The 27,526-nt window shown below is 35.3% G+C and overlaps 1 protein-coding gene across 1 annotated transcript; it reads right to left on the bottom strand.

The window, feature by feature from the left end:
- Positions 1-3,601: 3,601 nt before the first annotated feature.
- On the bottom strand, positions 3,602-19,476 carry LOC140750866 (uncharacterized). Its single transcript, XM_073084588.1, has 3 exons — positions 19,458-19,476; positions 5,303-5,489; positions 3,602-3,827 (listed from the first exon to the last, which is right to left on the bottom strand). Exons 1-3 carry the CDS (start codon positions 19,474-19,476, stop codon positions 3,602-3,604), a joined length of 432 nt encoding a protein of 143 aa, XP_072940689.1.
- Positions 19,477-27,526: the final 8,050 nt, after the last annotated feature.

Genomic DNA, 27,526 nt, shown 5'->3' with positions numbered 1-27,526 from the left:
TTAACTTAGTTTTCAAGTATAGGTCTTCATAATGGCCCGACACGCAGTGGGTTCCGAGTTTGATCCCCGGTCAGATAGATATCTCTAAATGATGACAGATTTCTCTACTGGGCCTGCGTGTTCCTATATTGTGTCTTTAAGTGTAAAGCTTCAGTCAGTGACTCATTCTAATTTGTAACTTCAATTACATAGACACCATACTATTAAGCCATTACCTTGCTACAAATAATTTCAACTGAACGGATATGAACAATACGAAGCATGATGACAAGTCTTTCTCCAACAAGATTACGTCATTGTCTAAAGATTTGTCATAAGGCTTACCACCCACGCGGCTTATCCCCCATCAGGTCTACGTGATTCACATCCTACTGTTTACATTAGCCTGTAAACTGCTTATGAAGGATTGCGATAAGCCTATTGTTCCTGATCCAAATCAAGCATTGATTTATACGATTATGTTATATTATGACAGGCGTTTTTGTGAAATTAAAGTAGTAGTAGCTAGTTGCTCCTTATAATAGGTAAATCTGGCAGTTGTTATTGTAAAATTGAAGTAGATAGTGATTGTTTTTGTTATGCCTGATGATAGGCAACTCTGCCACGTTTCTGGGCAAAAAGTACACCTTCTTAGGACCTAAAGTATTGAATATTAGATTAAAAGTATCACCGCAACGTACTATGTATACTACTATGTATACTATTTACGCAATAATTTCGTCAAATCGGTTTGATTCTTGGTCTATCCTGAAGGACTAACTTGGAAAGCTTCAGATAAGTGGCCTTCCCTCACCGCTTCAAATTAGAAAATGATTATTATAATAATTATACAATTTAAGCGAATACATACATTTTCTATGAAACATAGATCTACTTGCAATCAGCCAAAGACACGTGGCTACCCTTAAGGACTACGTTGGAATGCCTGAGATAAGTATTTCTTCAAACTATTTACATTATATGAAAGTCCTAACACATTTACATGCGTACATTATCTAAAATATAAACAGAATGCGTACATAGTTGTTAGAGCGTGAAATTCTTAAAGGCAACTGAACTCGCAGCACAGAGGCTCTGGGAAATCTCGAATTTCAAAGGAGGATTTTCTCTCCCTTTGCACTTTACAGTCTGCTTTATTATAGGTACGTCTGCGTTTACTCTTATATCTTTCGCTATATTGATTCAGTTTCACTGTTTTGTTATAACCTTTTTTATATTGTAAACGTAAAATAACTTATACGTAGTTAGTGGAAACCTTCGTTTAGATACTACGGCTACCTGTTCCTTTATACCTTACGTTCCTTTTATACCTAAAACTGCGTTGAGTGTTGCTATAATCTGGTCAAAATAGCGTAGTAGTAAAAGAGAGTATGAGATACAATTACACTATGGATTCTAGTAGTCCTCACAGGTTGCAACACAGGCTTGCGTCGTTGAATCTTAGTCGGCATCGGGAAAAGCTTCAATTCTATTTGCGATCTTCACATCATCGCCTACTGGAGAATTATTTTCATCGGAAAATAATCGACACAACTATCGAGGTGTAAAGACTGTTACTCTGCCACTCTTGTTGTAAAATTGCGTTTAATTGTTATTCTGTTAACATACTTACAAGAGGTTATCGGTTAATAAAAGTTGTTTTTTCCTGACGAGGTTCTTAATAGTATGTTATTCTTAATAGTGTAGTGAGATCTTAGCCTTAAGGAAACCTCCCCTTACCATACCGTTTATTTATCATCTAATATCCTGTCTGCATTGTGGCGGCCATCAATAATTCATGCGCCGGTGAGTTATAGTTGCGACGATCTCCATGGAATCCTTCACAATTTTTATGTTCAACTTCAACTTAATTATATATTTGTTAAGTGTAACAATTATTATTTTGTAATAATATTAAATAAATACCCAGTTCAATGTAAAATCATTAGTCTCATCGAATTTAATAATAAAAATCAATCAGAACATGGTGCTATTTGATCATAAGTATAAACGCTAAACTTTTTTAATTAAAGTACCGATTTTGCTCCATACGAAGTCTTGTTAATCTGACAAAAACATTAGCTGAAAATCGGTTTAGCCATTCCGATGGTTAGCTAATACAAATATACGAAAACAAAAATGAAAATCAAATTTTTGTTCTTTAGTACCGTAAAAATAAAGTAAATAAACATAACATTTATTAGGAGCTTCTACAATAGCATTTTTTTTCATTACAACTGTGTATTTTTTACAGGCAATTAATATAATATTGCCTATGTAAAAGCGCATGTATAAAAATACCAGCGCGACACTTTCAATAACGATTCGAGAGTACTTATCGTTTAACATTACTCTCTGTAGTTCTCGGTTATATTTAGTATTTCGGTACTCACAAAAATATTAAAGAGATGGGACTGAAAATAGTCCTGATATTGTACCGAGCATCAATTATTCATGCGCTCATGAGTTATAGTTGCGACGATCTCGGCGGATTTCCCCCGATTTCGCGGCTCCGATATCGATTATCATAATCGGAAAACTATATTGTACTATAATTCGGTATGATATGGTTATAGTAAACGTATTCATAGCCTACTGTAATATATGTTTCCATCCATCATTAGATGGACTTGGATTACCTTAGTGTTTCTTAAGAAGACTGTTACATGTACTCAACTCGTATAGTTGATACCCGTATTAACGGGTAGGTACAGACAATAAATATTTTTTCTCGACTGCGGAGAGAAAAAATATGTTTTTGGAGTACTTATATGAATGTATCATTCTTTGGCGCGCCTTGCATATCGAATGACTTGACGGATTTTAATTATCTATCTTTAAGAAATTATATCCGACCTGCATCAAATTTCCTATTTCCAAACAAAATCCACGTGTAGTACGATAATATTTAATAGGTAATTACGATTATAATAAACAAATAACAAATTACCTTGCACGCAGGTTTGAATAGAATTCATAAATTCCCCATCGGTTTTACGAGGCGTGGAAAATCAACATCATTTGTACGGAATTCCCTATAGCTTTACGCATCAGTAATTTAGACTAGTGTGAATATCGGCGCCATTTAAATGCAGTTTCATATTTTGTAGGTACAATGGTACAATGGTTGGCCAAATTGGACAAATTAATTTGTTGATTTGTTCACCAATATTTCGTTTTGTCAATAGCTTATTATCATTAGGTATTTCCGTTCAAATATTCTAATCAAAGTTTTCATTAATGGATATTATTAGTATGGGTGTTGATTCAAACCTGCGTTTGGTACAATATCATAACAGAATATTACAATATCCGTATATAATCAGGTGGCTATACAATATAATTTTGTATCTCTGTTCTCTGCTTTATAATGCAGTATTTAAATTTATAGATCTTTGAAACTTTTATCGATATATATATAGCGTATATTGAAATTGAATTGACGTTGAATTTATTTTTGGATAGTACACATTTTTACAGTAGAAGCATTTAGTTCAAACAATATATTAAGATCACAAATATTCTTATCTTCATTAAAGCAATTATCATCATCTCAAGACAAATCATTATCAAGACAATCTCTTTATTATCTCAAGACAATCTTAAATTGATAAAACGTTGTCTAAATCAATCCCAATCTCCTATAATAGTATCTTCCATTAACTTTTGTCAATCCTATAACTGGGATGGGCTTTTTGACTTGTACTTCTGTGTCTGTGAGCTGTGAGAAACCTAAGTTATCACCATCTGGAGGAGGTTCGTCTATCAGCGCCAAGGCTTCGTTTTCACCCAAAATACGATTGTACTTATGACTTCGATCTCGGATTTCGTTCACATTTGAATGAAGTCTGTAATAGAATCAATTGATATAAGTTTAATAACTATGGAGGTTACTTCAACTACCTCTATAACGTTTATCATTAGTCCATTACGGTAACGTGAAAGACTTTGGCTATAGTTCACTAAGCTGGTCAAGCGAAAATTATTACTGCCTGCTCTATCAGTACGTAGTCGATTATCATTCCTGCTATGTGCATTGATAGTAATGAAAAAAATCTTGGTGGATTGATGGTAGAGATACAAATACCACACTGCTTTAGAGACCAAGATATTCCGCCCTAATCCTCGACACTCCTGTGACCAACCTCAAGGAGGACTTATAGAAGTCCATGTGTAACAGTAAACACTCATCCACAGGTATCAATCATCATTTGTTGATTAACTTTTACCAAAAATTATGTACTTAATATAAAATTCATATTACATTTAGTAATCAAATCAAATCAAATCAAATCAAATCAAATCAAAATTTTTTATTCAAAATAGGTTCTTTACAGATCACTTTTTGAATGTCAAAGCAACTACCACCACTTCACAAGGTGTTTCGTTATGGAGAAGAAGCGGCGAAAGAAACTCCATAACACACATCTTTTAAAAAAAAATGTTTTTGACAATGTTAACTTAACGTAACGGTACATGTGGAGCTGGAGCTAATTCAGACCACACCGTTTTGTCAGTCAAATAATCACTTACTTTATAGTACGCTTTTTTACATAGCGTTAGTTTAACGACATGTTTAAACTTTTTTTCTGTGAGATTCAAAATGTGGTCGGGTATTTTATTGTAGTAGCGAATACAGTTGCCCACGAAAGATCTAGCCACCTTACATAATCTATGTTTAGGAATTGATAATTTATTTCTATTTCTGGTATTAAAGTTATGGTGGTTACTATTTTTTTCAAACATATCAGTGTGTTTTCTTACATACATAATATTTTCATAAATGTATTGACTATGCACCGTCAATATATTAATAGTGGGAAACAGTTCTCTTAGGGACTCACCACGCCGCAGACTATATATTGACCTTATTGCTCTTTTTTGAATAGTAAATATAGAGTCTATGTCAGCAGCACTGCCCCACAGTAGAATGCCATAAGACATAATGCTGTGAAAGCAACTGAAATAGACAAGTCTGGCAGTGGGTATGTCTGTTAACTCTCTAATTCTTCTGACTGCAAAAGCTGCAGTACTAAGTCTGCTGGACAAAGCAGAGATGTGGGGACCCCACTGGAGTTTAGAATCAATGGTAATCCCCAAGAAAACAGTTTCATTGACGAATTGCAAAGTCTCACCATTTAGAGCGACATTCATCCCCGTACTCCTTACATTTGGTAGCATAAATTTAATACATTTAGTTTTATTAGAATTTAAGAGTAGGTTGTTTGCATCAAACCAGTTCTGAATCAAGCAAAGAGTTTCATTAATATCGTTCGTATCCTGTGATAGTAGTAATGTAAGGTTTGTAAGGAAAACTTCTTACTTATAACCTGTAGCAAGCTCTCTCTTCTTCGTTCTGATCTGATCGAGGAAATGCTCAGCAGCTTTAGCTGCGAACTCTTGAGCCAATTTTTCTATGTATTTTACAGTATCTTCGGAAGTTAACGCTTGTAGTATTTGCTCCGTATCCAATTTTACGAGAATCGGCTTCGTATGTTGTGTTGCGCCCACTGTTATTAATGAAAGGAGAATTAATTGCATTTTTAATAACATGCTCGCTTAGTCTTGTGTTATCTGGATGCAATAAATTTGTGAGTGGTAGGACTGCTACTTGATTGGATTCCGCATAGTCTGTATTATAATAAAAATATAATATTTTGTCTGTCCAGAGTTTTTTTTTTACAAAATCATTTCTATAATCTTTCGGCTTATTTTAATCCAAAGCCAATGTTTTTGGAGAACTATATATTATTATTATGTAAAAGTTGTGCAAAAGTTAGCCCAATATTGTTGCAAGATTTACAGTTTCAACTAGTCGATTACGTATATATTTCTTTATAGTAGTTATGGTAGTAGTAGTAGTATATATTAATTTTTTTCTTAGTTTTTAACTGTTTAATGGAAATTTTAATTTAAAAGTAACGTAAATTTTGGAAGATAATTCTCAAAATGCAGACAAAGTCACGTACAAAACTAGTTTCAGATACAGATTTATAGTTTTCAATTTCGCCCGCGTATCTGCGAGCGGTACCTTGATGTACGACAGCGTTTTGTTACGAGTTTGAATAGGAACGCAGGTTTGTATGAGTTATGCGTTTTCATTTTACATACAAATAAACGGGAATTTTTCCGTCGGGAATATACCTGTTAGTTTATTATAACGATTTCTTTAACGTTCGCTCTTTTTAGTCCTTTTGAATAGGTATTTAGGTATTAAAAGAGTTGTGGAATTGTCTGTCTCTTTATACAGGATAATCTTTGAAAGTAGTTGAATGAGTTCCTCTGTGAGAGACGATTTATAGATTACTTTACATGGAAAATACAGAAGGGTTTCTTCATAAAAATGGGAACATCAAGCGAGAGACTCATAGTTGTTTGTGAACTAGTTGGCACCCAATAAATGTTACTTGTTCTATAAATATGTGTTGTAGTATTTTCGTCATATAAAATATTCGTAATATAAAGTACTTCGTAAATATGTGTTGTTTTGATTTCGTAAAACTCGGTAACGTGACACGGTAACAGTGATTAGAAATTTGGTCTCTTACTATGGATATTATATGCGTATTACAAATTATTATAGCGATGCTTAATCGGTGATGAAATATATCACGAGGAAATCTACATACCTGAGAGATATTTAAAAATAGTTTTGTTAAGTTCTATAAAATCTACCAAACCATTATATAAATCTTCAAAATTCTGATAAAATACCTGTTTCCAAAGGACACTTATGAGTTGGTGACAATGATGAGATACTGAATACATTATTTTATGATATTTCACAATAAAATTCATACTTTACGCCTGTTATCTGCTCGAGACAAGATAAATCATTGCTATTTTCGAAGCAGGAACAATTAATAAATCGAACAATGCGTTCTCTCCAGGCGTTCCCTGAATTAATTATCGCACGGGATCGAGACTGGATCTGTTTACACGGTGAGATGAGCTGAACCAATTCCGTGTTTCATTGTCCGTCTAAGCTTAAGTACCAGTGGCATGTGATGGTATAGACTTTAGTGCCGGTACAGGAAAGTTTGTATCTAATTATCGTCAACCCATTTCGGTTTCACTGTTGATTAGGGGGCTTCTCTTAATGAGAGGGATTTAGGTCATAGTTCACCGCGCGAATTTCACACATAAAACTTATTTTCGCACTCTTAGACAACACTCAAAATGTTTGCCTAATAAGTATGCTTGGGTTATCACAGAATAAATATAGTTATTTTCCATAGTCATTGATTAGTTCTTAAAATCGATATTAATTAAATTAATATACAGAGTGAACTACTAGTTCACTCTGTATATTGTACTGTTCACTCACTCACTCACTAATAATAATGAACACAGTGCTTGCAAATGAGGTTGCCGCACAAATGCTAGCAACTAGCCACCCATCAAAGTTCCGACCGCGCCAGACTTTGCTTAACTTGGTAGATCGGTTAACATCTACACAAACAGCGGGGCTATAACTAATGCATATTTTGAATTTGCTAGTTATCTTCATAGATTAGTAAAGATACTTCGCCGCCTTGAAATTGAATTAAGCCACAAACGGCTTATTTTAGTAAGTTCTTTTTTTGAATCCTTGACAAATAAAATCATTTTTAGACAAAATTTACGAATAAATAACTAATTTACGTAATAATTACGTAATTTACGTAATAAATAAATAATTATTTCAAATATTTTAGGGATATTTTAGCACGGAGACGTGGCAAAACTTTTTTACGCAACTATTTCAATTCTCAAAAGTGGGTACATTTTCTTGTTAGGAGTGAGTAATCTTTACTAATCTATGGTTATCTTATTAATATTGGCTATTAATCCGATCTTAATTATGGCTTAAAAGTTTGTTACAAAATATATTTTTTTTTTACATACAACATGACGTCATTATCGTTTAAATATATCTTAATTTAGTTATCTTAGATGGACTATATGTTCCTTTGCTAACTTCAATCTCCAAGCTATATAAAAAAATTACAACCAAAACTTCATAATAATATGTTGAAACTCGTTTTACAGATATTACTAATTTATTATCACATAGTCTTTTACGACACAAACGTTCAATCGTAATTGAAATTACATTCACTTTTGGAATTTTACATTTATCGAATCACAATTTCCATGAATCGTTCCATCCTTGTCGCACATATTAAAACTCCTAACCAGAGAAGGACCGATGATATTTAATACTTAAAGCTATTTTATAAGTGGTTACCATAATGCGAGAACCTTATGGTTTTGCGTTATGAGAAATATCTAAATGGGTTTTTGTTGCTTCACACGACTTGATGACTTGTACAACTGGCTATCCTATCGTTGCCTCAATTAATAATAAGTAGATAAACCCTTTCTACAGCCATAAAGTTCGATTAAGATTCACATAACAATCACGTAGACAATCAACTTAAGTTCCAGAATGTGTCACCAACTGATCCATCTAAGATCTGCACAATGTTAAAATAATAAACTTAAGAACAGATTTTTTTAAGTTCTCCACTCTCCAAGTTTTTAAACCTTACTAACCTATGTCCACTTCGCAACAGTCACGTTCGTCGTATATTCGTCTTACATCCACTATTGTGTGCTAGTTAAATATCTCCTTACAGAACTTAAGCATCTATGACGGACAAAGTAACCTCGCTAACTAACACTGGCACTAAGTACTAAGCCCTACATCCAAGAAAGTTATGTAAACGCTCCACCGTGGTATGCGTTTAGAGCTCAATGAAAGCGTTATAAAATTAAATTTGGAATTTAATTTCGTCATTCGAATGCAAGAAAGGTGTTTGGCGCGATTCGGTGACAAGCCCCTCGGATATTAAATTGAAGGTGTACATTTCAGATTAAAGATGTAATGTGCCGTATTATGGCCAACAATAAAATTGTTCGCTCCAAATTTGAATACCAAAAGATGTAACTGGATTACATGGTTCTGATCGTTCATAAAAATAAAAACAGATTATAATCCGGTATTTTCTTTTACAGTCAAATATTGTGGTCTTAACCCTTGCAATTCTGGGGGTACCTAATCCTAAAAACCCTTGCGTTACAGATACAATAGAGGGTTAATATTTAATTTATAATTTAAATTAAAATATTTTTTTATATAATTCCATCTTGCAAAGCTTCTTGCTTCTATTATATGAAACCGACAAATCATCTCAAATATTATTTTTATATATACTTAATACAGACTTATTTTTTATTGATGATGATAGATAGATAATTATACCACTTCCATTATAATGTAAATGTTACTTACTGAATACTACCCGAAACATTAATTCGGTACTCCAACCGTCAAGAACAATGGCCTTCAATCCGCACAATTCATTTCAACGCTTCCGACTTTGTCCTACGTGACAGCGGATTTCCCCGATCCGCAAAACCATCGGAACAAAACCCTCGTTTAACAGTCGAAAAATGAAAAACAATTTCAATTTGGTGCGTCAACCGTTTGAATTCGGCGAGGCATGCGAGGCGTCGAGGCGTTCGAATCGCGAGGCAGACGTAACATGCTGGTATGCGGCAGGGAACTACGAAAGATGGATGTGGCATTTCTATTATGTATGTGTAATAGAAAAGTAAACGCGAAAACAGAAATTATAACCAAGTGCAATAAAAATACTGTTTCTTTAAGGAAGTATTACAAATTGTACAGAAAGTGTTGCAACTTACTTCCCGAGTAGCAAGTAAAGATTAACATAATTGTTAATATTTGTATACTGCCTATTCTACGATGTATACCACGAATTCATATAAATTACAACTTACAATTACAAACTTAACGAATAAACATATTTACCTGCACGCCAATTTCTATTTTATCCAGTTAAAAAGACAAAAAAAACATAAATTTACTTTTATTGATATTTTCCTTCTAAATAAAAGTAGTCGCTAAATTACTCTCATGTCTAATTGAATAGTAATAACCACGTTACCGTCCTGATCATGGCAATAGCCATTCCAAAATGTAGGTTATAAAAATTCTGCACATTTTTCGCTACTCGTACTAATAGAAACGTTTTCCAAGCCCCTTCGTATGCCATATCCAAAGCCTTTCTAGCTGATGTCGCAACGTGACGCCGTCACCGCACCGCGTGTCCCCAACCGGTGCTTGTACCGTCTTCAAACAGGAATTGTATTGTGATTTGAAGGTGGTAAAACTCTGGCAACTGTGGCAACACCACCACCACCCACCACCACTCTTTACTTTAGAACAGTACGGTGCTGTTGTATTATGATCTAAAGTTGTTTCGGAAAAAACTCAAAAAGCGTTTGAATTTATTATTTAGGTAATCCAGAAAAGCTATTTTGAATTCGTCTGACGGAAATATGCACTCTGTTAATATGGCAGAAATAAAATGTATCATTGATTGCGAAGTCAGACTACAAAAATCACTATAAGATTATGTTTTTTATTTTGCTACCTACATTTTTTATGGCTCAAATGACACTTTACAGCTTAGGTACAATTCATACATAAAATAAGTATATACTGTACTGATATATTTAAAAAGTAATTACCGGCAAAATCTCCTCAATAATTATAAGTATGATGTAACCATTAACTGCCTTATATACATTTTGTTAATAATGATTATGCAAAATCAAAACTTACTGCACTATGTAGAAATTTCATATAAACGCACCCTATCAATTATGTTCCTACTTACAACCATTTATACTTGATACTTAAATAATTCAATAACTAAAGAATGGTTTCAATAAACTTTATGCCCTACTTAACAATTCTTTTATAGTTCCACCTTTGAATTACGTATCAACATACTATTATTATGATCCTTTACGGTAGATGGCGCTACTAAGGAATAGAACACATGTCATGTACCGCATTCCTACAATCGGCCGCTTCATTAAGTTTTATTAGCCGCTCGGACACGGCGCGGCGCGGATTGACTGAAAGTAATATGTGTCCATTGACTCACGACAAAAACTCAATAAATAAAAAAAGGGAAAATACAGCTGACTAAAGTTATGCAGAAATGCTCTACCCGTGGCTTTAAACTTTGATAGCGCATTTTTATTATCTTAAGCCTGTTATTAGTAATAATTAATCCATCCAGTACTTTGCCTATTAAAGATAGACATTTAATCATTTCTGCTGACTAGAAACTTGAGAAATTTTAATCTTTGGTAGGTAAAAAAATTACAAAGCAATTACAGTAAATGTTATGGATGCCTCATGCCTAATAAGGGTAATTATTGTGATAATCCTCAGTTTACATTACACTCTTTTCCCACATTATACTTTTATTTACCTATAAGTACTATCGTAAGCAATACCAGATATTACCATTAAAAACATTAATAACTGCAACACTTCATCAATATCGAATATTTTCTATTCGAAGACGATTCATTCTCTTCATCGATGTCAAACAGGAATTAATGAACAGATTGCAGCAACGTACATAAACCATTATTTCACTCTACATCTCTACATTATACTAATTGTATTACGACTGGCGCATAACTTTTCACGGGGGGTTTTAGTGTTATCACCTTACAAATTTGAATACCTTATTTTTATGACATAAAGAAAGAATATCACTGATGTTTTAGTGAGTCTTTTTATACGTATACGATGGAAGACAGATTAAGTCTGGTATATTAGTATTTCTGTCTGTATCTTTGACAAAACTTATAGCCTAAACGGCTTAATTGATCTTAACTTAACTGATGTCTTCGTCTTGATGACACAAGTGTCACCAATATCATTTGTGCGTGTATCCAGACACATTAGCGTTCAAGACAAGGCATTAGCGTCTTTATTTTTTTTAGTGTGGTGTTAGCAAGCTATTTCCACAATCTCAGCATATATTACCTATGTATTTGCATTTCTTTTCTGTTACGTTGTTTTTCTGACCCGTTGCTGGGATGTCGTATCGAATGGTGCAATGGGCACGAGCCATTAGCACGCACAACATCGAACTACGCGGCGTTACGGCTAGCGTATAACATTTTACGAGAGCTCTAATTGATCAATTAATGAAATGGCGTCTTTATTTTTAAGCGTGGCGTTTGCGACTTTTTTCGTCAACCGAGTTCTTATTTTTAAAATCATTACATATATTATATATTTGGATTTCGTTTTTGTTACGTCATTTTTCTGACACATTTCTGGGATGTCGTATCGAATGGTACATTGGACACGAGCCATTAGCACGCACTACATCGAACTACGCGGCGTTACGGCTAGCGCATAACATTTTACGAGAGCTCTGATAGCCGAATCACATTCTAGCCATCTTTGTTGCTCTTTATGACACTCTTATTTAATACTATTGCCTGTCGATTGCCCTTTGTTGGGTTTTAGTGGCTCGTGGTACTATTCCGGTTTTTGTTCTCTATTGTAAATGTCGTTTTTGGTATGTAACCGCGCTAGCCAATCGAGGCAGGATTGGTTCCTGTTGCTTTTGATTACTGTTATGAAATATCCATTTGGCGATTCCGATTTTAACGTGGTGTCTAAAATTAAACTGTTATTACCTAATTCTAAACAGACATTGTATGAGAACAAGATCATCTAAGTTTGTCAAGTGATATCGTCTTATATCTTTCTTGCCATATATGTAAGAGGCGAAGGGATTCAATTCAAGATATAGACAATCTTACTGCAATCGTTTCCTGAAATTGTTCCATGTACTTGGACTCGAGCCACCAAGCTAGGAAGGATCTTACTGATATCAATAATTCACGTGTACCAAGCATCTTAGAGGACGCCGACAATACCTAATAGGAGGAAAATTATTAATAGGGATACGAACGTTGATCGATAGGCCGATTACACGATTAGTAGCAATTATGAAACATTGACACTAATTGGTCGGAATCGAACTAAATTGACCCAGAATAAATACGTATTTTTAGAACGAAATAGACATGTAGTTTTATGGCTTGTTGCTGATAGTTTTTTAACATAACAAATGGACAGCCATTGACGTTAACCCATTACTGTCCCAGTGCTGGGCCTGAGTTTCTTCTCTGAGCGTTTTAGGCCATAGTCGACCACGCTGGCCGAGCGTCGATTGGTAGAGTTCATGCACCCTTGACAATTTTTTTAAAAAACTTATTTGTGCAAGGTTTCTCAAGATGTTTTCCTTTACCATGTGATAATAATTTCTAATACGCAATACGCATAAAATTTTAAAAGATCAGAGGTTAGAGTTATTAATGCAATGTTATCGTCTACTAGTTATTGCCCGCGGCTTCGCCCGCGTTTGAAAGAAAATAATATGACGTACTAACATACATAAAACTGAAAATTTGTACCTTCATAGGAATGACAGTGGCGCCATCTGGAGAAAATTGGTCATACCAACTCTAACACCTTCGTGGGCTTATGGACAAAAACTTTGCTAAAGATCATCAGTTGATCAAGTGCAAAGTTTACGATTCAATTCTTACTAATATCGATTAAAGTAATAGATCTTTTTGGTCCAAAAAATGTATTCTCCGATTAATTGATCTTAAATCGCCATCCCTAGTCCCCGTGAGATTTCCGGGATAAAAAATATCCTATGTCCTTTCTCGGGTCTCAGACTATCTTAGTACAAAATTTCATTAAAATCAGTTCGGTGGTTTAGGCGTGAAGAAAAAACAACCAGACAGGCAGACAGACAGAGTTACTTTTGAATTTATAATATTAGTAAGGATGTTTGGAATCCCATGCCCATACCTCCGATTTTTTATAACTATGACTTAAGTCTTTCTTATTGAACGATGAAGAATAAGAAATAAATGGATTTGCGGCTGAAATAAATACATATTTGACGCGATCAAAACAACTCAGTCTGTTAATAAAGGCACAACTAATTTAAGTAAGAATAAGGACAGTGAAGGGATATCAGGGTATCAATAATGCACGCTTACCTGGGGTTGTATCGAGTTTCTGCTATAAATAATTAAGGGGAGGTTCCGTGGACATGGACCCATTAGAGCATATACTGGCTACTATGATATTATTGTATAACTTGATTCAATAAAGATTTAACTTTTAAATTATTTTATAAATATTTTTATATGTGCAGGAAAAATAAACCTCTAGAGGCTCTGTGTTGCTACTCCGGCGGCACCCTTGCCACACCTATATTATGTGCCTAATAACAGCGTCGCTATGTTCTCATTTGAAGGGTGTTGACAGCATCATCATCACCATCAACCTATTATTGTCCCACTGATGGGCACGAGTCTTCTCTCTGAATGGGAAGGATTAGACCGTAGTCCACCGCGATGGCTAAGTGCGTATTGGTAGACTTCACAAATCCGAAAAATATAGGAACTTTTAAATAAAAAATTAAGACCTATCTTAATACCTTTTCCAATATTAAATTAATTAGTTTCAAACCTAAATCTTGTGAACTTTGAAAGCCCTTAAGATCACAGACTATTAAGAGGTTTGACATTAATTTAGATAACGTAATTACGTCAGTCATTCCAGTCTAATACGCCATTAAGATATCATTAGCGATCTGAAACCACTTATGACCATTACTGGCGCAAATATCGTGAGAACTCTCAATTGAATTAGTTTTGGTAATGTGGTACCATTTTTTTATAATATAGGAGTATCAGACGAGCATGCAGTCCACCTCTTGGTAAGTGGCTACTGCCGTCTATGGACATCTGTAATCAACCCCAGATAGGATTAGATTCCTACCTGAGGTCAGCCACAGATGTGCCGCTTCCTTTGAGGCCAAGCTGGAATGCCTCTGAAAAGTGTGTCTCCCCTACCACACCCTTCAAAACACAGCGGCGTTTAACACTGCTGGTATTAAATAGAAATAGGTGAGGAGGTGGTGCCGCTTGATTCGACTCAAGAGTCCTAACACCACCATTATTTTGTTACCAATTTAAACATTCAGCCGAAATTGCATAGAAAAGCAGAAACCTTGCAAGGACTACATAAAAGTAAAATCCTCAATGGTAAGGATTAATGATAAACAGATTAAATATTTAAGCTTTAGACGCACACTCACTTCTCACCAAGATCTTGTCATAGGACCTTTTGAGGCGCAATCAATTTTCTATCCAGTATCCTAGTTTGTCACATTGCTTGTCGATGTCAGTTACCTCAGTGTAATGCCCAGTGTAATGTGTGTTGCCGTCGCATTACCGCGCGCGCTCGTGTGACAAATTGCTTGTGTCGTGGTAGCGTAATGAGCTCAATATCGTTAATGATCGCATTAACATTCGAGTTTTGAAGATGACCTTTTTCGGTAATACAGTTTATTTTATTTATCTATTGAGTTATTAAACATTGCTATAAATTCGTGTTGAATTAAAAAATACTCCTTTAAAATTTTGACAATGTCTATTGCCTTTATACGATTACATAATTAGATTTTGATCAAAGGTACATCAATGTTTCCCCAAAAACTACAACAGAAATTTTACCAGCGCAATGAATTTTTTTTTTAAATTTTTTTACACAGTTTGTCCTGAGGCTTTGACATCAGCTGTTATCGTGGCCATGTGCTCACCTGGATGCTGTCGCTATCAAGCGGTAACAGAGCGCTCGTGTTACAAATTGCTTGTATCGTGGCGACGTAACGAACGCAATATAGTTGACGATCGAATTAACACCCCAATCTTGAAGATGACCTATTTCGAGATCAAAATTTCTTTCATCTACAGAGCGGCTACGAATTTTAAGTAACTCATTTGAAAAAAAAAAAAACAATTAATCATAATAAATTAGGTACACAAAATATTTATCGTCTTTGTAAGTTGTAATGATTATATTTCAGCTTTACATTTATACAAAAAGTAACGGCTATATTTCCAATCGTTATATATTTTTTCTTGTGGTCTAGTTTGTCAAGGTGCTTATTGATGTCAGTTATCTCAGTGTAATGCCTACCTGGTTGCCGTCGCTATCAAGCGGTATTACCGCGCACGCTCAAGTGACAAATTGCTTGTGTCGTGGCTAGAGATGGGCAAAGAACCCGGTTTAAACCCTGTGCAGGGTTTAAACCCAATAAATACCCGTTTATTTCCTCCCACTGGGTATTTATTTGGGTGTTTATAAAATGAATTAATAAAATCTACACAAAGCTTTTATAATAGTTCAAATGTTTATTTAATAGATATACTATAGGTTTTTACTGTATTTCTAATGTTTTTACATTTTTAAATATTACATTTTTAGAGGTTCATCTATTTTTATTACCTTTTTAATTAGGTACTATTTGTTTGACGAAACAAATAAGTATACCTCTCGTATACTATTGCACAGGTGGTGTGGGAATATGGGCATATAATGTAAAATGTAATTCTTACGTATCTTAATATCTTAATAATTATAGCTTTAAGAAAAAAAAATATAAACATTATTTTATAGATAATTTTATTTCGAGAAAAATCCAGAAACCCGAAAATTGTGACGTTTGACCCCGAATAAGTGCCGACACACACATCGATGAGGACTTTTGGAACTTTACTTGTGATGGTAAACCCAAGGTCTCTACGGAAATTTAGCTTTATGTTATTTGATTACTATTTTTATGTCTAAATTGACCGGACTATAAAAACTCCTCTATCAAAATGTTTCAATGTCATTTTCTGTAAATTAAGTAGAAAAAAGTAAAAAAAAAAGTCTTCCCAAAGTTTAATCTATTATTGTTATTATCTTTGTTATTTTTGGTTTAACGACAAAAAGTTATAGAACTAAAATTATAGATAAATCAATTTGAAACCATAATTGTTCTTACTAAATTTCTGTGCGACAAATAGTTTGCCTGGTAGAGCGTAAAAACGCTTTGTGCCCCTTTTGTCAAGATGGCGGCCGAGGGACAACAGTTGGGACTCCACAAATTAGGATTTAACTGTACACTAAGCCCTTTACACTAATCATTGACATCTATAAAATATAATTGGGTCTTCGAAAATTGCAACCCAAATGTAACACATCCGAATGGACTATAACAGCGTAGTTAAATGAAATATGTGCTTTTAGAGTGCATATTTAGTGAATTGTTTACAATATTATTTTAAAAATGATATTACACGAAGAAAATAAAAATATGAATGACAATAGTTTACACCCGCTGTTTGGGTGTTTATTTGGGTTTAAACCCTATTTCACCCAAAATACCCGGTTTAAACCCGTATCCACCCATTGGGTTTAAACCCTCTGCCCATCTCTAGTCGTGGCGGCGTAATGAACTCAATATGGTTGACGATCGAATTAACACCCCAATCTTGAAGATGACCTATTTCGGTAATATGACTTTGTTTATCTACTGAACTGCTACAGGTCGTTAATAAACTATTCTAAAAGTAATAAATTATCCTTCTAGTGGTCTAGTTTGTCAAGGAGCTTGTTGATGTCAGTTATCTCAGATGCCCACCTGGATGCTCAAACTATCGAGCGGTATTACCGCGCGCGCTCGAGTGACAAATTGCTTGTGTCGTGGCGGCGTAATGAACTCAATATCGTCGACGATCAGATTAACACTGGAGTCCTGTTTGATGTGACCTATTTAGATGTTAGTGGAGAGGAAGTGTTTATCAGTGGAATTACTCGAGTCACATGTATTTATTTTTAGTTCGTCTTACACACCATTACACTTAACGTGGCATGAAATAATTTGTAAGAATTTTTGAACATAACTTTTTAATATTGAAAGATTATTAGGTCAACTTTTTCTACCGTGTACTAGTGAATTAAGTATTGCTATTAACGTAAACCTTTCTGTACTCCTCCATACTAAAATTACTAATTTCGCGAGAGCCTTGAACACAAATAATAAAAGTAGGCACATTCGGTGCGCCAGATGTTTTTAAAGGAGGGCTATATAATACACAATATACCATTTTTATATCACTTAAAAAGTAATAACTTTTAAATCTACTTCATTAAATGATTTTTCTGTAACTATACGTATTATCGTAAGGAACGTTTCTATAAAAAAATGCAATGGGCAATTAGACATGATCTATCTTGCAAAACCTTTTTAAATTTACCATCCCTCTAATAGTAATCACGTAACTATACGACACTAGCATCACAAGCAAGTCAATTACAAAAATTGAATCACAAAAACTACTACGCCAGCAATATTCGATTCCATTACAAACTTTTCCATTTCTGAATCAAATAGTGATTGCGACTTTCCAACCGAATGCCAGATATCCACTCGATGTTAGTTCCAGCGAACATTTCAGTGCAAACGTAATAATATTTCCTGGGAAGTCCGAGACATGTGACGTCACAGGACCTTTGTGTGCTGTAATGCAATGTGACGTCACAAGGCGGATGCGATATTTGACGTGTTTGTGTTTCTTTTTGGTAAAGGAAATTTTACTCTAGTACTTTGTATAGAGTTAATATAGTTATTGTGTTAACTTATTACATTTATCGGTTAGGTCATAGATTAGTAAAGATACTTCGCCGCCTTGAAATTGAATGAAGCCACAAATGGCTTATTATAGTAAGTTCTTTTTTTGAATTCTTGACAAATAAAAACATTTTTAGAGAAAATTTACGAATAAATAACTAATACTTCGTAATTTACATAATAAATAAATAATTTATAATAATAATTTCAAATATTTTATGGACATTTTAGCACGGAGACGTGGCAAAACTTTTTTACGCAACTATTTCAATTCTCAAAACTGGGTACATTTTCTTGTTAGAAGTGAGTAATCTTTACTAATCTATGGGTTAGGTACTAAGTTAGCAATAACTTCAGGAACTAATAAAATTTATTGTTTATAAGTTCAGGAAGTGTAAGTGAGTACCTAATAATTAGTAAATGAATTACATTTAATTAGTAATTACAAATGATAATTTATTTATAGACGATTTATTTTGATTATGCTTGTTTAAGTTTAATTTTAAGACATGTTTTATTTTACAATAAATAGATGTCATACTTTAGTTAGAATATAAAAGAAGTAATACCCTAGTATGGTTCCCATTTTGAAGTTCATCTTTTATTGAACCGGCTTATACAATACTTTCAGGAAGTTCTAGTGTCGCTTGGCATCCTTTGTTGGCTGTAATGCAATGTGACAGTTGAGGGCAGTATTGTATTTTCAGACTTAAATCTTTAAGAATATCGAGTCAAGTAGGTATGTTAACTTTTAATTTGATAAGCAACTTAAAGTATTGTAGTATTCGTTTTGTTGTATTCATATACATACAAAATTATTCCGAGATAAGATAGGAACACTAACTCAGGTCCTCTAGCGAACTAAGGGGGGAGGGGCGGAAGGGGCGATCCACCCCGGACCCCCGGGTGCTGGGGGCCCCGAAACACAGTTCCTGTCAGCGAAAAGAAAACTCCACTGCTCAGGCCAACTACAGCCATGCCTACCAGTGAAGACTAAATTAGAATGCCTCGTGTTACGGCTACGGTTTTTGATTTAAAATAATCAAAAATGCATTTTCATAAAGCACCTCTTCCATTTCAACACAGAAAACCACTCACCGAGCACCATTAATTCCATGATGAATTTATTAACTTCAAATTAATGATAGACGTTTTTCTTTCCACAACTTCGTCATTACAACTTTAGCTATTACGAACATTTTCTGAAGTTTATAAGTCTTAGCTTCGCATATTTATCAAGCACAAAAGCTTTACAGTTTGCGAAGTGTTATTTGTTTCAGATCTTCAATTTGATACAATAAGATAGAATAAGGGATCTTTTTTTAGGATTCCGTATCTAAAAGATAAATAAGAAAACCTATTACTAATGCCTGCCATACACACTACGGTGCAGGTAAACAGTCTGGTAGACCGTAGCGTGAAGAGGCGACTAAAAGGGGGCTTCCGGGGTTGCGGGCGGTAAGTGTGGGAGCTCGAACCGCTCGGTAAGCGACCCCGGGAAGGGCGGCGGTATGTGTGGTCGCATACCGTCGTACACACCAGATGGTGTGGCGAGCGTCAAGCTCACCTGGGCAGAGCCCGACGGGGCAACGCGCTAAGAGGACTCCGGTTGCGTTCCTTTGGAGATCCCGGAGCCCTCTACGCAGCGCTGAGGACGGCCACCGGGGGGGTTTTAGTGCGGTAAAAAACCCACATAACCCTGCGTCACTCCCACGGCGCCGGGTACCTTTTGAAGGTTTCCCCCTCGTGAACAAAAAAAAAAAAAAAGAAAGACCGTAGCGTGCATGGCTTACATAAGCCTCCACTGTCTGTTTACAATATTGAAGAAACGAGTGAGCATGCAATCCACCTGATAGTAAATGATGATTGTCGCTCATAGACCATAACGATCATATAACCAACTTCACATAACAGATGCGTTGCTATTCCTGAAGACTAAGATAGTGGCCTCATATATAAAGCGATATATCCACACGATTCCACGAAACTCAAGATCTGCTCTTGAATCTTGCTATATAAGATCTAGCTGCACGATAGATGTGGCGACGGTACCTCTCCCATCGAATTATACAAGTTCTATCACTTTCCAAAATCTGAAGGAAAGTGGTCATTTTTACAAACTTCTTACATCTTAGGCTTATAAATTAATAAAAAAGCTCCAGAGTCAGATAAAAATACACACAAGCCGACAACTTACAATAAGCAAGTACTGCGTTAGAAAGTTTTTGAAAAACCTCGCAATTTTCGGGTCAGTTCCCGTGGCTTTAAGGACTTCGGACGAAGCTCAACTCGAGCTTAATGAAATGCAAGTTCGCAAAGCTTTTGTGGCTTTAAAGAACGTTTGCAGCGACGAGAATTAAAAAGCGATGTAAGGAATTGGGGGACTGCCAAAATTCCTTTTTCGTTTTTAAAATGCCCCACAGTCCCGGAATTACATTTGGATATCCGGTGCGGTTAAACCTGGAAAACAGACGCTGGTCGAATTTACGTGGGTACTGTCTTCTATACACTAAGTGTTTTTGTGTTGTCCACCTGATGGTAAAAATTACAGTAAGTAATTCGAGTCGAATAGAAACCTCAACTTATTCATAAGTTTGAAGAATCAGGAACGTCTTAGATGTTCATTTAATCAATATACGCATTATTTATTCCACACTCAAAACAATTTTAATTTTAACATTTCGACAGTCTATCATTATGACTCAACAGGTATGCCCATACAGGGACACGTATGTGTATGTAAGCTCTTGCGCACATGCATGTATGCGTGTAAGGGTGCAACATATTCATACTTTGCTCTTCGAGACTAATTCAGACCTATATAAGAGTAAATAAGCTGCTGGCACTGTTGTACATAACCAAAGACTTATACTTAATAAAATGTACCTTTGGACCATTTTAACTTCTGTTACTTTACATAATGTGAGCTTCCAAACTTCCACTCTATATTCTTACACTTCTTTGTACAAGTTGAAGTAAATCGGATGATTTGGAATCGCTCGAACAACTTCCGCTAAGTACTGTTTGTAAAGCGATTAGCATATTATTGTGCTCCGTTCCAAGTTTCACTTAATTTGAATTGCGACAAGAATCGACTTGGTTATGACGCCACAGTATTATTTTTAAATGCCTATGTTCTACTAAAAAAACTAACTAAACGCTTTCTACACTCACAGCCCCACACTAGGATTCCCTGTATCGTGGGTGCTAAGGACACAGAGACAAATACACAAACACCCAGACCCAGAAACAGAAATCTAAATTCATCATTTAGAAATCTGTCTGGCCGGGGATCGAACCCGGGACCCTCTGCGCGTCAGACCGGCATGGTGACCGCTCCGCCACGCGGGTTGTCGTCGTTCATGTATTACAAAACTAAGACATTCATGACGTGTAAAAACAAGACAGGGAATCGTACTATTCTCAAGTGAAATTTGAAGTAGAAGTTTTATTCAAACTAAGTAACATTAAAAGCTTCTTTGAATCGTGAGCGATTCACAAAGAAGAGCCATGTCGGATGTGGTCGAAATTTTATGCATGGTTGTAAGCATTGGGGTTGCTTGGTGGTATGTGATTCAACCCTCCACCAATTTTGCGGGAAAAAACCTGTGATGTTATGATTTTATTTTATTTTTAATGAATTTAATAACTTTAAAATAGCCTATAGACTAATTACAAAAGTAAACATTAATTGAAATTTATATTTAAATATACCTCATTACGATTTAATCCGTCAATTAAGCAGAAATTAATTTTGAAGGAAATTTATAATCCGGCATTAATTTCGCAAAGCGGGATCATATTAGAGATGAAATACCCAAAATGAAGGGTACTTGCCGTCATCTCGCTCTAATTATTGTGTCTTAATTCCGATTTCTCGTTTTTATTTCTTTCAGGCCCTTACCCTTTGAAAAGTCCCTCGTTTCTAATTGCTTTGGCTAAAAAATAAAACGAATATCTGCTTGTCCAACATTTGGGTCTCTTTGTGAGCGGACGAGAAGCGAAGCGCAGTCTGCTTTCCGCTACCGCTCAAGGTAACCGTTCAAAGCGTAGCGCAATCCGCTTTCCGCTCAAGGTAACCGTTCAAAGCGTAGCGCAATCCGCTTTCCGCTCAAGGTAACCGTTCAAAGCGTAGCGCAATCTGCTTTCCGCTCAAGGTAACCGTTCAAAGCGTAGCGCAATCCACTTTCCGTTACTGCTCAAGGTAACCGTTTAAACTCTTCAGAATGTTTTCTTCGCTCGGTATCGCTCGAGAAAACAGATTATTGATTATTTAAATTTTCTTCAAATTTCCAGCAGCCCAAATGGCTCGGCGGATTTTAACATATGAAATTGTAAGAGTGACATCCGCTATATGTTTTCTAGCATAGGGTTTTTGTTTTTGTCAATAATTTAAGTAGTTAACTACTACATGGTTTTTTTCTGACGTAATTTATATATTTTATACACACATATATATATATTATATAAGCATCCTCGCTACAAGTGGGACAATACACCAGTTCTGAAGATAATGACGCTTCGAGTGCACTGGTGCCTAACGGCCTTTATATTATTTAGGAGATCCCTTCCCTTGTTTAATTAATCGACGAGAACGCCTTTGCATTCTTCTCCTCTAATTAAGATAGTTTTTTTTCTATGGATAGAAAAAGTTTATTAACTTTTTTGAGCTAATATTTCACGGAATAATTTGCATATTTTTTTAAGTCTATTGTCTATTTTTAAGTCTAGTTGCTTTGTAATCTGTTTTTCTTTTAACTATTGATGTAAGAATTAGCCATACATAATATACTCATAGCGTACACCGTCCCAATTGTAAGAGAAGATCCGCGGCCCAGAATAGAAGAACAAAATCATCAAGAACAAAAGTCACATCGAAGCAGCCAAGAAAAGTAACAAACACATTATACATCCACTTAATATTACATAACTGACAACTTAGGCATAGATATTTGCAAGTTAATTTCATGAACTTAAATCTTTTACACGTTTATTGTGCGCTTAGTTATAAAATTTTATTTTAAACCAATACAAAACTGTAATATTTCAAGCACGATTCCTGTTTGCTTTGTGCTGTGTTTCATGTCGCAATGTAGGTGTACACAATATGAAGTCCTTGCTTTAGGACGCTAATAATAAAACACAGTGTTGTCACTGTATGATGTATTGGTAACCAAGGGTACATACACCATCGCTAGCGATTAGCTATCAACTATTTTGGAACTCAAATCAAAACACAGCAGTGCTTAACATGCCGTTATTAGATAGAAATAAGTGTCATTGAATTTTATTTATTTTATTAAGTTCACCAACGGTTGTAACATTATACATATTTTTAAATTAAATGTAGTTACAATGCAAGCAATTAATGTACGACCACTTAGAGGTACACATCACATGCAATACAGATGTAAACGTGGTAATGAAAATATAATAACAAACTTTATAAACCAAAAAATAAAACAACACAAAAAAAGAGAAAAAAAAATAGTACAAGTAAATTAAACACTAATTATAATTTAGATACAGCCTAAAGCAATACATCCTTCCTAAAAGCAGAAATAAGGCAATACCATAGAATATTGAGATCTATAGTCGTCAAATTGTGATGCAGCATCGATGCAATCACCAAAACGCGAATCGCCGATCCTAAAATTCACAATTCAATATGGCCGTATGTCAATAAGTGTTAGTAAAACATCAAAATTTTCCTCGTGATGTAAGCACCGACACTTGTAAATAAAACTTACTCTAAATAAGATGAGAAAATGAGATTCTGAAACGATTATAATTTTTCATTTGCCAAATTATTATTATTTATTTTGTCACACAAAAGAACTAGTATTAGTGTCTAACCCAGATAAATGACGAGTTCAACGTACCACTATTTGTAGTACATTTGTTTCGATATTTTTGAACACGCACCCCACATCCAATAACTCGCTACTCGTTATTAGTCATCAGTGAGACAAACCTCCACCGAGGCTGTCTCATGCCACGATGCCAATTCCGATGCATCATGCACACTGGAATGATCCCCTCCGGATATCCGTGCGAGACGTCCGCCAGATATATTTGAGATTCTATAGTACTATCTGTAGTCACTCTAGCGTAACCATCAAAGTATTAATCAATTAATAAAATGTTGTCAAAAAGAAAAGATATAGACGAAATACAAGTTTATTTAAAAGATACCGACTTGTTAAAATGACAAGCATGAAAACTATAGACTCGACAAAATAATTAATGTATGATATTACCACTTACTCGTAACTAAAACATTTTCACTAAAAATATAACAGTGGAAATTGAATATCTAGAGAACCGTTGAAGGTAGTAGAACCCTTTGTGGTTCGACTCCGGCGGTACCATCGCCACACCTATTTCTACCTAATAACAGCAGTGTTAGGCGCTGCTGTGTTCCGGTTTGAAGGGTGTGGTAAAGGAGACAGACTTTTCCGAGGCGTTCCAGCTTAGTCCTCAGGGGTAGAGGCGTATCTGTGGCCGACCTAAGGTAGGAATATCTAATCCTATCTAGGGTTGATTACAGATGTCTATGGGCGGCAGTAGCGACTTACCATCAGGTGGCCTGTATGCTCGTCTACTACTCCTATATTATAAAAAAAGGTATATATCTAGAGAATGCTCATCAATTTATCGACTTTAAGATACATGAAACACAGTTACGATTGTTGTACAAATATAAACACAGTTATTAAAAACTGAATTAACCAAATATGGTGAAAGAAAACCCAATATTTTCTTAAAATAGAATTAAAAAACTACAATGCTGATACGAATTAAAAACCGCAAGTTAAAACTATAAAAACCCCTTTCAGTAACGATATCAAAATATCAGAAAAGCTTATCACGAATTGTTTTAATAGTGAGTTTTACATACGTCAGTTCAACTTTTCGTAAATATTCATTGGCCGGTAGCCACTTCAGCTGAATGTACGACCATTCGCATTTTATTCCGCATTCATAAAAAGTAGGAAAAATACACCAACTTTTCACCAACGAAAATACGTCAGATTTCTCTGCGTTTTTGTATACCGTGTTTTTTACTAGAGGCTCGTATGTAATAAGTAAAAATACCATTTCATCAGCATAAACGCATTTCGCCGCCCGCCCTCGTTGCGAGCTTCGTAAAAGCGCTGTAATATGAAAATAAAAAGTGTTTCCGTGTAAAAATAACAAAAAATACACAGAGAGGCCACTACGAGCAATTTCATTCTCTCTGTAGTGAAATAAAAAATCTGGGTCAGGTAGGAGCCGGGCCTATGGTGTAGTTTGTATAGTGGAAATTTGTAAGATCCTCTAGATGCGATTAGGAATGTTTGGACTGAGTGCATTTAATTAAAATATTTTGTTCAGATTTTCCCATCAACACATATATAAGGTTAAAAAAGGCATTTTTTTAAGGACAAAAGTAAATAAATTGGAATAAACAACCTGTGTTGTGTTTCGAAAAAAATAAGAACTTGACATTCACCACTAATATTCATGCAAAATATTATAATTCCACTTTCACAATGAAACGTGGGCCGAAACGAGAATTATCTACTTTAAATAGATACAAATTTGCTATTTGACTGCGGATTCAACTTTCAATATTTAGAAATTACATTAGGGTGCTAATGTACGGGCGACAGCCTACGCAGCCTCCGCTGACTGCCGCCGACTGACGCCGTGGGACCAACGTGCTACGCCCGACCAACTCGAATGCATGTAGTGGAACCCTTCGTGGTTGGACTCCGGCGGCACCTATTTCTGCCTATTAACAGTAGTGTTAAGCGCTGCTGTGTTCTGGTTTGAAGGATGTGGCAAGGGTGACTTATTTTTCCGAGACGTTCCAGCTTAGTCCTCAGGGATAGCGGCGCATCTAAGGTCGATCTCATGGTGGAGTTGATTACAGGTGAACTGCATGTCTGCCATTCTGTCTGCATGTCTGCATTGTCTGCCACTCAATGTTACCTTCCTTACATAATAACACTCCAATCATACAACGGAATTTAATCAATCATTTAACCAGAAAATTAAATACAGATATTGACAAGAATTATTTCTGCGTCTTCTAGTTATATGGTACATCCATGTCACAACCACGGACCAAACTTTGCAATGGGAACGTAATTGGCCTAACTGATAGTTGGAGCTTTTTAATTTCTCTTTTTGAGTTCCACTGCCAGCAGTTAAGTGAAGTGCTTAGCTTTTTGCGAACGTGAACTATTTTCAGTTTGTTAGTTCGTATACCCCAATTTTGGACGAGTGGCTCTTAACATCCCCTAGTTTGAACTAGAGTTGGGTGCATCCTACCGAATTTTACTCATCTCATATTGTATTTTTAAATGGACAATTCTATATACATACTCGTATATATTACCAGCCGGTATCGTCCTGGAAATCTACGGATATAAACTTATACAATATTAAAATTTAAATAAATAGAATAGGAATACTAGTCTGATTCTGACCGCCATTTTCACTAATTAATTTCCGAAACGGCTAAACAGATTTAACCAAGACTTTTATCCCAAGCCGGCTACAATTACAATTTCACATTCTAATTCAACCCGATTTGAATCAAGGTCGTCGTCAAGCCCTAACTGTCCCACTGCTGAGCATGGGTCTCCTCTCAAAATAAGAATGATTAGGTCATAGTCCGCCGCGCTGGTAATTTAATCCAGGTACCTGTTCAAAATTTAAAAACCTAAAGTGATACTATCAAACGCCTCTTTCATCAAAAAGTACAAAATCTTATAAATCCGAGACGCTATAGAAGCATTGTAGCAAGTTTCAAAGGATTCCAGAATGATATACAACGTTCGTCGAACCGCGGGGCTTCAACTTATAAATAAGTTATGGTTTCGCTGAGATTTACAGCTGGATCTGACCTTTATATTAAATTCCTGTGAGATTTATGAACGGGCGATAGAATTAGAGGTGAAAACGTAGAACGTTGAAAGGTAAAAGAAATCCTGTTACGTTGAAAAGGCTATTCTTTTGCAGTGCATTTCTTAATGAAACTGAAATATTAAACGGGTAAGCAGTCCATCTGATGGGAAGCACTGACCTCTGCGCATGGTAATATTTGCATCGAAACCTTTTGCATCGAAATTCTACTGAAATCGTTCACACATGTAAATCCCCTGGACCTTAGTTGT

The sequence above is a fragment of the Epargyreus clarus genome, unplaced genomic scaffold (assembly GCF_041222505.1).
Source record: "Epargyreus clarus isolate Ecla_fem2 unplaced genomic scaffold, WU_Ecla_fem_2.2 ptg000021l, whole genome shotgun sequence".
NCBI classification, from domain to species: domain Eukaryota; kingdom Metazoa; phylum Arthropoda; class Insecta; order Lepidoptera; family Hesperiidae; genus Epargyreus; species Epargyreus clarus.
Note: the sequence above shows the minus strand (reverse complement) of the source record. Positions and strands in the feature narration are given on the sequence as shown.

Coding starts and splice junctions, on each gene's coding strand:
- LOC140750866 (XM_073084588.1), bottom strand. Junction 3,828..5,302: donor GAGCTTGCTACAGGTTATAA/GTAAGAAGTTTT, acceptor ATTCTATTACAG/ACTTCATTCAAATGTGAACG.